Genomic DNA, 11,109 nt, shown 5'->3' with positions numbered 1-11,109 from the left:
TAACACCCAACAGACCCAAAGTGAACAAATACACAGTTTATGCAAAAAAAAAATTTACTAGAATGGGGAAACTGTGTTGTTCTCCAGTACAGGTAAATGAAAAAGATTATTACTTGAAAATTAAGCAGCTGTTCACAGTCACAACTTACAATGCAATATTTATATGAAACATCTTCTCCTGCCCCATCTGCTATTTAACTTCAGGAAAAAAAGCAGGAAATAAGAGCTTTCCTTTTCCAGAGGTATTTTAATTCCATGTTCTATTTTTAAAGGGAATGTAATTATCCACAGTAAAACAACTGATGAACACAGTGAGGATCTGTTGAATTTAAAAGCAAAACAAAAGGCACCACATAAAAAGTTGCTGAATTTGAGATTTGTTTTTTATTATCATTTATTGCACTAAGGAACAGCGGGGCAGTTTCACAATCTCACTTTCTGCTTTGAAAAAGTCTGTAGTATTTCCTACTCTTAAACCCAAGAGTGTTTTAATCATTGGACTTGATAAAGGTTGGAGGTTTGTCCATTTGTTAATCAGACAGCACAGACATTAAAAAAAATAAACAAACCACATTTAAATTCATCCCTTCATGGACAATTCAGCTTCTCCTACCACAATGACATAGGCTCAAGATTAAAGCAGGGTTCATGTTTGGAGAAGACACAGAAGGCTCTGGACCATGCACATACAGGGGAAGATTAATCAGATAATAAAAAAAAACCAAAATAGGACTATTTTTTGCATTTGTGTCCATGAATTAATATCCTAAGACCAATGTCACCCATGGGAAAAACACACAGCATTCCAGTTGTTCCCAAACACTTGGAGCTAGGGCTGGTTTAGAGTAAGGAGTGGGATACACAAGTCCAAGTGAGCCACTACAAAGCCCATCCTACAGCGAATCCCTAGAGTACTAAGGCTAGTAGTAACCAACACCTACTCAAAGGTTATGGCTGTTCCTTATGGAGTGCAAAGTCAAAACTTTTCAAACCCCAGTCATCCTTATATTAATTTACACATAATTCATTAATTTTAACGTCCCAGTAAAATATAAGAAAACAGTCTTTCCACAAGTATAAAATGTGGAAATATTTTAAAAACAGGGAAGTCATTGTTTTCTAACTCAATTGTGAATATCAGGTTCCGGATTTAATCTTGGACAGAGGTTCTTGTTGTAAAGAATCCATGTGTTTTGTGGCTTTTGCATGCACTTAACTGGAACAAAGCTTGCTGAATGTCTTCTTAAGAGCTCACCAGAACATAAATCATGCTGCAAAAGAAAATAAAAATATTAAGATGCATCATTTTGATTAGTGTTACACATTTAATTATAACAGCATATATTATAAAGAAAAAGTCCATGTGAGATACGTGGATGGTTAATGAAGTCAGTAATTTCCAATGTCTCTTTCACTTTTGACTTCAATAAAATCACATTTACATCCAATACTTTCCTCTGAAAACAACATTTCAGCTTCTTAATTAAAATATCCTGGGATTTATTGTATTGTGCTTAAAAGAAGAAACGTTTGGAGCTTTACAGTCATGGAACAGAGATTCAAAATAGTAATTCTGACCAAATTTGGATTTGTGTTTTAAAGCAGAATCAGTGGTGAATTTGGATTCTTTTTCAGGAGAGTTTGCACTGTAAATGATCATACAGATTCCCAGCCTGTTTTGAGTTGGATGGGCCTTATAGATCTTTTCATTCCAACCCCTGCAATGGGTTGGGAGACCTTTGGCTAGGCCAGGTTGATCCAGGAGCCATCCAACCTGGCCTGGAACATTTCCAGGGATCCAGGGGCAGCCACAGCTTCTCTGGGCACCCTGTGCCAGGGCCTGCCCACCGTCACAGGGAACAATTCCTTCCCAATATCCCATCCATCCCTGCCCTCTGGCAGTGGGAAGCCATTCCCACATGTCCAATCACTACACACCCTTGCCCAAAGTCCCTGTCCAGCTCTCACAGGCTCCCTTCTGGCACAGGAAGGAACATATTCCTGTGGACAGTATTTCTCTGTGCACTGAGACAAAACTTCAGACTGAAGAAGAAAACTTACCCATATAGGTAGTAAAAAAAAGATAGAAGGTAGAATGCTAATTTGCACCATCCTTCTTTCTGGCAATAGGCTAAAATATCTGCATTCATGATGGTCGTAGGATCGTAGAGCCCTGGGCCGCTCATCACGGGTCTGCTCATGTACCTGGAACGAGGCACAGGCAGGAGTTGGGTGACAGCGCAGGAAACGTGGGTCCTGTGCCCACCCGCCAGGGAATACCACAGTACCAACCAGGAGTAACACCCTTTACTGAGAAGCAATTCAATTCCCATGTCTTATGGAATGGGAGAGGAGAATGGAATTGCCACTTCCACTGGCTTTCCACACTGGCAGTTGTCTCAGAGCACCTCTGACAAATCAGCGACTTTAACACACACAACTCAATTCTTGCACAGCACAAGAGAACAAAAAACAGAAACACCCAAGAAAGCCAGGTGATGGTTCTTATGTACAGCCATGACCTAAACTTTCCCAGAAAGCATCTGGCTTTTCCCAAGACACACAACACTGGACAAGACGACAGCAACAGGAGAATGAGTAAAAATTCACTGAGCATAACAGACACCAAAATTACCTCCAAATATGATAAGCCAACAAGGGCATATTGAGACCCAGTGTGAGCCACTCTGCTGCACAGAGAAACATGACACAGAAGAATGCATGGATGAGGTACTCTGGAAGTACAAGCTGGAAAAGAAAAAGATGAGTTAGAAGTTTCAATTACATAGAGCAAAAAGTGACATTTCAGCTACTTGGAGGTGCACAATTGCTTAAAAATATTATTTAAAATCAACACCAACAAGAACAAGACTGTGGAATGTGAAAGCAGCAGCCAGCACTATGTGCCTTGCTCTTTTCACATGATATTCATGAACCAAGGAGAAAAATTTGTGTAATTTAATGGTCAGATCAGTATTTTTTTTTATTGGTTCTATTAAATTAACAGATTCCACGCTTTATGCATGACGCTCCAAAGAGGTCAGTGAGATATTTCTGCTCATGCAACAGAGAAATATCAGTAGGAAACATGCTCTGCAGAACGGTTTATAGGCAAAAAGATATTTGTGTTTTCCTGTTTTATGGCTTTGTTTTGGTCTTCACAGATCCAGAACTCTTCAAAGTCAAATTATTCCCAAAATATAACACTCCGGGCAGAGCTTTACCCAACCAAACCAGCGGTGATGTGGTGGCACACACAGGTCTGCACAGAGGAGCTGCCCTGCACAGACAGTCTGGGGGAAATCGGGCAGTTCTCCCTCACAGGTTCCCACTGTGCATGCTTTACAGCATCATGCTTCCAGCAGAAGCCCACAGAGCTCAGTACCAGGTACTATGGAATCACAGGAAGTATGGAATGCTGCATAGATTAGTGTTGTTAATAGGAACAACATGGAGAGGTACAGAGAGTAAACACATGCAAAGAGCTGCAAAATCTCATACCCAACACACAAGTTTTATACAAGTCACCCCAAAGCTTTTCTATTTACTGCTTCATTACCTGGTTCAGAAGGAATCATATTAATCAGACTGATTTGGGTTGGGAGAGACCTTAAAGCACATCTAGTTCCACACCTTCCACTATCCCAGGTTGCTCCAAGCCCTGTCCAGCCTGGCCTTGGACACTTGCAGGGATCCAGGGGCAGCCACAGCTTCTCTGGGCACCCTGTGCCAGGGCCTCAGCACCCTAAATATGAAGAATTCCTTCCCAATATCCCATCTATCCCTACCCTCTGGCACTGGGAAGCCATTCCCTGTGTCCTGTCACTCCAGGCCCTTGAACAAGTCCCTCTCCTGGAGCCCCTTCAGGCCCTGGAAGGGGCTCTGAGGTCTCCCTGGAACATTTTCTTCTCCAGGTGAACACTCCCAGCTCTCCCAGCCTGGCTCCAGATCAGAAGCAACAGATCTGTAAAGCTTTTGCCTTCTCAACTCGGGCCCCGTAAAACTTCTCCTCATGGAAAACTCCAAAGGTTTAAATTGTCTACATGTGTGTGCATGTACAGACACAACACACTCTGCCCTGTTCTTGGGCAATACAATTAACATTGCATGGGATGATTACATCAAAGTTTCAGTGGTTTCCAATCTTTTTCTTCTTTTAAAACCCCAAAGTATCTTCTTAGAAATCTAAAAGCTACCAACCAACATACTCACAATCTACTTTGCTACAACATTCTAATTCTCTAAATGAAGAATATCAAACAAAGCAAACCTGCATCAATGCCACCAAAATTCAGCTGTTGTACACAAAATGTTTCAAGTAAATATTTTCACCCAGGTCTTTCTTTGAATACTTACCATTTACACATGGCAATTATTTATAGAAGAACAAGCACCCTGTGCAACACACGATGCATTTGGCAGCCTGCTCAGATTCACCAGGCCTGAAAAATCTGTATTTTTTTACCTATACATCTCAAAATACGTTTTTCTTTTCTCTTGTTTATTAAACCCTATTCCCACACCAGAATACCTGCCTCTTTCCAATCTCCCCCACTTGATCCTCCCTGCCTGTCCTAAAGAAAAATTAATTACATCAGATCCTACCATATTTATCACAGAAGTGAGGGAGGATGGATCTGGCTGCTGAGAAAAGACACGACTATAAGAGGAGCAGAGAAGAGAAGGAATCAGCAGTGTACTGAGGAGTTACTATTTTAGGCTAATCTTTCCACTGAGGTGCCTCAATTCCTACCAGGATCTTTGGTTCTTTGTACAGGAAAATAACACATCCATGTGTTTGTCCAGCATCATGTACCAGATCCCCTCAAGAGCCTGAACTTCACTTTTGGGGACTAATCTGCTTCCACAGGAACAGCAAATATGAGGTTATTTCAGACTTTCAGTTTGCAAAGCTGCCATGTAGAGGACACTCCATGCATGTAGGGCAGCAGAAGGTTAATATTTGGTTGAACATGCACATTTTTACACTACAAAGGTTGCAGTAAGGTCATAATGCATCAATGTAATGAGAGTTGGCCTCTCCCACACTGCAGCAGAGATGACTGGAACAGACCAAGCAAGGGAAACTGTTAGATGCACAGCTCTCCTAGCAGCAAACCTCCTCTCCTCCTCCCCTCCTCACACTGAAATATTCACTTTAATTTGTGTGCTGTACATATAACACGCTCTTCCCCCACCCCAATTACAGTAAATTTATTTTTTGTTGCATATTTTACTTAAAACACACTAAAGCTACAGTTCAGGCCACACTGCTGTGCTGCCCCTGCATCCTCCCTCAGCCTGGGCACACACAAAGGAAAAGCCATAAGAAATGCACAAAATGCTGCAGGATCAACCTCTGTGTTCTTTAACAAGCCTCCCTGATGCTGCTGGCTGTAAGAGATGCAGGCAAATAGTTTGCCTCAATTTTTTTCCTAAGCCAAGGAGTGTCCAAGCTGCATCTGAGAGGACACTGGGACACACCCCTGATCCTGGAACACAGAACAGAGAAGTGAGGATAGCACCTATCACCTTCCACTCACATAAACCCTCAAAAAAAGGATCAGAATTGACTTGGTCAATGCTTGAAAAAAACAACCAAATATTCTTCTCTAATCTTAATCTTAAATTCAGTAAATTTGTCTTGAAAATCACAATTTATTTCTGCTTGAAGTTATCTTCTGACACCTAACAGGCATGTAACAGTTTTCCCCACGTTGCTGGGTAAGCAAGCAGAATTGGTTTGGCACAAAATATGGAAACCCATGAGGTTGTTATAAACCCCAACAAACAAATAACGAGCAGATGAACAGGCAGACTAAACAAAACAGCTAAATAGTATTACAAATGTTCCTAACAAAATGAAAGGAAGTTCAAAAACATGAAACTGAAAAGCAGTACACACCTTTAATGCAATTTTGACTCTTTTAATCTTTTTGACCTTTTCAACTGTCTTTGTGCCGAAAATGTGGAAAGCAGATTGAAAGAATGTTAGTATGACAGCTGACAAGATCACCATCAGATTAATAACAGTCAGAATATTCAACTTGAAAGTAAAGAATCAGACAAAGAATTTCCCTAGAACTTCTACCAACAGCGAGGGCTTCTCAACCCAGATGCAATTCTATTGCCCAGGCTGATTGCATCAAGATAACACCAAAAATATGCACTTTACACATATTTATTTAGCAAAACAAAATGTTCAGTGTGCTACTTACAGGATTGAGTGTATTACACTGGTCTATGGGGTTCTTGTAATCAGTCTTCAGTTCATCAAATGCTATAATCTAGAGGAAAAAAATGAAGGAGTTTTGATTTTTCAGGAGAAATTATGTGTTTTATCCATTGAAAGTAGCATTCTGGCACAGAAATGCGACCTTTGTTCTCAGTACATTTCACCTAAGATCTGCCTACATCAACTCACAGGTAAAACAGATGTAGAACAGGTTTTACAAATATGAAAACAGTAGTTACATCAGCTATTCAAAAGCCTCTGAGTACTCTCCAACTTTTTATCTTCCCACCTGCAATGAATTTCCTACATCCCCTTCATCAGTTTTCAACCCCACTCACTGTGCAGACCCCAAATTTCACCTAGGACTGTCTTGGTGACCAGCAGGAACCTGGCGTGGGGTTCCTTAATCCAGAAAAAGCAAGAGCAAGCTTAAAAGCCAACAGATATTTTTCCTCATCGTCAAAGTAAATGCTGAGCCCACACAGATGCCAGAATCACAGAACTCTTAGGACTGGAAGGGACCTCTGGAGACCATCCAGTCCAACTTCCCTGCCAAAGCAGGATAACATAGAGCAGGTTATACCCCCAAGAGGGGCAAAAATAAAAAAAAAAAAAAAAAAAAAAGAAAAGAAAAAAAACCACACGCTAAAATATGTACACCAGTCTTTTTCTTGACATAAAGACAAAGATGCAGCATGAAGTACAAAAGGCACTTGTACACAATCAATGTCCTGCCAAGCATCACATCCTCCCTCAGAGCACCTCATTTCAGGCACGGTCCTGTTGGCTGCTCTCCCTGTGCCAGGCTCGAGGAGCAAAGCACAGAACCATGGAATGGTTTTGGCTGGAAGGGACCTGAAAGATGATTCAATTCCAACCCCCTGCCATAGCAGGGACACCTTCCACTATCCCAGGTTGTTCCAAGCCCTGTCCAACCTGGCCTTGGACACTTCCAGGGATCCAGGGGCAGCCACAGCTTCTCTGGGAAACCTGTGCCAGGGCTTCACCACGCTCAAAGAGAAGAATTCCTTCCAGCTAACCCTGCCTTCCGTCGGGACGCCACTGCCCCTTGTCCTTCCACTCCATGCCCGTATAAAAACCCATTTTATCCGCAGAGAGGCCGATTCCAGCTCCGAGGGCGGTTCCGGATGCGGTTTCCCCGCTCCCTCAGCGGCTGCCCAGGGGCGCCCTGGGGGCTCTATGAGGCCGTTCCCCGGGCGGTCCCCCCCTCCATGGTGCCCGTACTCACATGCCAGATGGCGAAGAAGATGAGGGCGGCCGTGAGCAGCAGCGCCAACATGTAGCAGAAGGCGGCGAACGTGAAGGCCATGGCGGCGGGGCCGCGCGGGGGCTGCCGGGCGCCTCAGCAGGCGCCGCGCAGCCGCCATGGCCGCGCCCGCAGCGCCCCCTGCCGGCCCCGCCCGCCGCCGCCATTTCGTGAGGCGGGGTGTGAGGAGATGGAACAAAAAAAACGGGTTTTTCACCTTAAAGTGTGGGAGGAGGGAGTGCGATCGCGCTTACGGGGCACGCTGTGAGAGAGGGTTGGCGTATAATCATGGAATCACAGAGTGTAGTTTGGAAAATACCTACAAGATCATCGACTCCAACCTGTGACTGTCACCACCCTGTCAACAGACCAGAGCACCGAGTGTCATTTCCAGACATTCCTTGAACACCTCGAGGGTGGGGACTCCAGACCTCCCTGAGCAGCCTTTTCCCAATGACTGACCACCCTTCCCATGGACAAATTTTCCATAATACCCAATCCAAACCTCCCTTGATGCATTCTGAGGCCGTTCCCTCTCCTCCTGTCCCTGTTCCCTGGCAGCAGAGCCCGACCCCCCCCGGCTGTCCCCTCCTGCCAGGGACTTGTGCAGAGCCACAAGGGTCCCCTGAGCCTCCTTTGCTCCAGGCTGAGCCCCTTCCCAGCTCCCTCAGCAATTCTCCAGCCCCTTCCCAGCTCCCTCAGCAATTCTCCAGCCCCTTCCCAGCTCCCTCAGCAATTCTCCAGCCCCTTCCCAGCTCCCTCAGCCTCTCCTGGTGCTCCAGACCCTTCCCAGCTCTGTTCCCTTCTCTGAGGAGCCCAGAACTGGACTCAGCACTTGGTGGCCTCACCAGTTCCCAGCACAGAGGAACAATCTCTGCCCTACTCCTGGTGCCACACTATTGCTGACACAGGCCACGGGCCATTGTCCTTCTTGCTGACCTGGGCAAAGCTGGGCTCATGTCCCACCACTGTCAAGCAGCACCCTCAGGTCCTTTCCTTCTTTCCAGCCTGGAACACTCCATGGGGTGGTTGTGACTCAAGTGCAGGATCTGACACTTGGTCTTACTCAAACTCAGACTGTTGGTCTCAGTCCATTGATCCACCCTGTCCAGGTCCTTCTACAGGGCCTTCCTGCCCTCCAGCAGGTCCATACTCCCACATAACTTGGAGCTGTCCATCAATTTCTAATGGTACACTCAATCACTTCATCCAGATCATCAGTAAAGAAATTAAACACAACTGGGCCCAACACTGATCTCTGGGGGACACCACCAGTGTGCAGCACCATTCCCCATCCAGCCAGTTCTTAACCCAGACTAGGGTAAACCTGTCCAAGCCATGGATTGACAGCTTTTCCAGGAGTTTGTGTTGAAAGGGAACTTAAAACCCATTGATTTTCAACCCAGTGTACAGGCAGGTACACCTTCTGCTAGACCAGTCCAACCTGACCTTCAACACTTCCAGGGATGGGGCAGCCACAGCTTTTCTGTGAAATTCATGCCACGGCCTTACCACCCTCAAAGGGAAGAATTTCTTCCTAATGCCTCATCTAAATCTTCCTTCTTTAGTTTACATTCACTCCCCCATGTCCTATCCCTACCTGACCATGTAAAATTCCCTGCTCAGCATAAGATACATCTGGAGAAAAGGTAAATGGCAAATTTAAGAAGAAATGCAGGAGAAGGTTGTGCTGTATGAGCCCTGGGGAAGGGAAGGCTGGTCATACAATCCCAAATCAATACAACCTGGAGCTTGCCCAAAGGAAACAGCAAGATTAGAAAACAGTTTGAGTAGAAGATGACCCCACTCTCCTTTCAAAATGTCATGTAAAAGTTGTTTCAGTTTAAGCAGTGGCACCTTGCAGTAAAGGCAAGCTGGGGTAACATTGCTGCAATCATTTCCTCTGGAGCAGAGTGAGGGATGATTTCCATAAAACCAACAGCTGCCAAACTAAATAATATTTTCCGGTGTTATCTGCTGGAAAGCTTTATACACAATTAATGGAGTGTCACAATGAGAGATGAGCAGAAACTTTATTTCCTTCACCAAAATACAGGAAAAACTGTAGCAAATGAGCTGTCTTTATGAAATCAGCTGTTGCAAAGATAAAGCTGATGTTTCAGTTATAAAATCACTCATTTCGTCCACAAGCTACTCCCAATAAAACCACTGTGGTGTCATTATGACCCATGAAACTTCAATGTGAAACCCAGAAAACAGATTTTAAAATAAATTTTAGTGCAGATGAGCCCTGAAAAACCTGTTCTAGTGGAAGGTGTCCCTGCCCATGGCAGGGGGTTGGAACAAGATGAGGTTTGAGGACTCTTCCAACCCAAACCAATCTATGATTCTGCAACTCTGAGATTAATTAATAAGAAGGTAAGACTACACAAGGCCAGGAGTGTGGGGTGGGTACTAAAGCACAGGCAGCTGCTCTGAGCCATTCCCAACTCTGTCCCAGGAGCCTTCCCATTACTTTGCAAGAAGGATAGACAAGAAGACCACCAGGCTCTGAGAACATCAGTAAGGGCTGAGCCTGTTGTGGTTTCCTTCCAGCTCAGGGTGACAGGATGGGTTAGGAAGAGAGGCCCTGGCAGTGCATGACAGCCACCTTCCAAGCATTCCTCATCCCTTGCTCCTCAGGAGCCAGAAACAACAACTTCTGCAATTCCTCTGCAATTACATCATTTCTTCATATCACTTGATGCTCCTTTAGCCTTATTTATTAGCAAATTATTTCTTATTTGGAGTACCCTTGAGCTGCCCAGGCACACTTATTCCCACAGACATTGGACTGGACTGTGCTGGAAAAGCTGATGTCCAGCATTCCAGCTCCCTGGTTCAAGCTTTTCCAAAGCCATCCAGGAGGCCAGTTTGCCTCAGAAGAGCTGTGGGAGGTAGAAAAACAGAGGATGTGTGCAGAGATCCTGTTATACCTTGGGGCTGGGGAATGTGGGTTTTCCACTGCAGTTTGATCCTTTCAAGGTAGATACTTAACTTCTGCATTTGATGATTTCTTGTACATGAAAATGTTGTGCAACAAGGATGTACAGTCTCAGAAGTAAAAAGGTGTGTCATCCACATACTTGCATTTGCAATTAATCCTGGTTCTGCCTCAAGGAATGCAGTGTTTTATTCCCTCGGGTGCTGGCATACCATTCAACTGCAATTATCTTGTCAGGAAAAGCGGAAGGCATCTGTAATCTTGCAACAAAGATTTCTGCACTGAAGGATTTCATGTATCATAGATTTCTTTTTTTAAGATAACACAAAAGGAAACTAAAAGTAAATTCTGTAGAAAATGGTCTAATCAATTCTCATTTCACATCCATTTGGTATTTCAAATCAAACAATGACTGAGTATTTTCTCAGATTAAACTTTGTAAACAATGTCAGGAAGCCACAGAGGAGCTCTGGAGATGGCCCACAGCTCTTAATGCACTTTCCCGTTAGTCTGGACACACTGAGTTTAATCCTGATTTGAATCCCCAGGGAAAATGTCAGTGTCTGTTCACTTCATCTTAAATCCCTCTCAAGTACTTGTCCTTATCGCAAAACAGCCGTATAATCAGTCATAATTCAGTGTGTTACAGGCTGTTCATGAGGA

The 11,109-nt window shown here is 44.2% G+C and overlaps 1 protein-coding gene across 2 annotated transcripts; it reads right to left on the bottom strand.

Annotated features, from left to right (window-relative positions):
- Nucleotides 1-361: 361 nt before the first annotated feature.
- On the bottom strand, nt 362-7,605 carry CNIH1 (cornichon family AMPA receptor auxiliary protein 1). 2 transcript variants are annotated; one of them, XM_015632026.3, is made up of 6 exons: nt 7,485-7,595; nt 6,219-6,287; nt 5,906-5,953; nt 2,636-2,748; nt 2,062-2,205; nt 362-1,271 (listed from the first exon to the last, which is right to left on the bottom strand). In XM_015632026.3, exons 1-6 carry the CDS (start codon nt 7,563-7,565, stop codon nt 1,244-1,246), a joined length of 483 nt encoding a protein of 160 aa, XP_015487512.1. In that variant the 5' UTR covers nt 7,566-7,595; the 3' UTR covers nt 362-1,243. The 2 variants fall into 2 exon arrangements, with proteins under 2 accessions (XP_015487512.1, XP_015487513.1); XM_015632027.1 differs by lacking the exon at nt 5,906-5,953 and having other exon boundaries at nt 366-1,271; nt 7,485-7,605.
- Between the last annotated feature and the right edge of the window lie 3,504 nt (nt 7,606-11,109).

The sequence above is a fragment of the Parus major genome, chromosome 5 (genome assembly GCF_001522545.3).
Source record: "Parus major isolate Abel chromosome 5, Parus_major1.1, whole genome shotgun sequence".
NCBI lineage: Eukaryota > Metazoa > Chordata > Aves > Passeriformes > Paridae > Parus > Parus major.
Note: the sequence above shows the minus strand (reverse complement) of the source record. Positions and strands in the feature narration are given on the sequence as shown.

What these genes read in the sequence shown, in the direction of transcription:
- CNIH1 (XM_015632026.3), bottom strand. Translation starts at nt 7,565, where the DNA reads ATGGCCTTCACGTTCGCCGCCTTCTGCTACATGTTGGCGCTGCTGCTC. An exon ending in AGTGTAATACACTCAATCCT is followed by an intron (nt 5,954 to 6,218) that starts GTAAGTAGCACA and finishes TTCGGCACAAAG; the next exon opens with ACAGTTGAAAAGGTCAAAAA. An exon ending in GAGTCAAAATTGCATTAAAG is followed by an intron (nt 2,749 to 5,905) that starts GTGTGTACTGCT and finishes TTTCTTTTCCAG; the next exon opens with CTTGTACTTCCAGAGTACCT.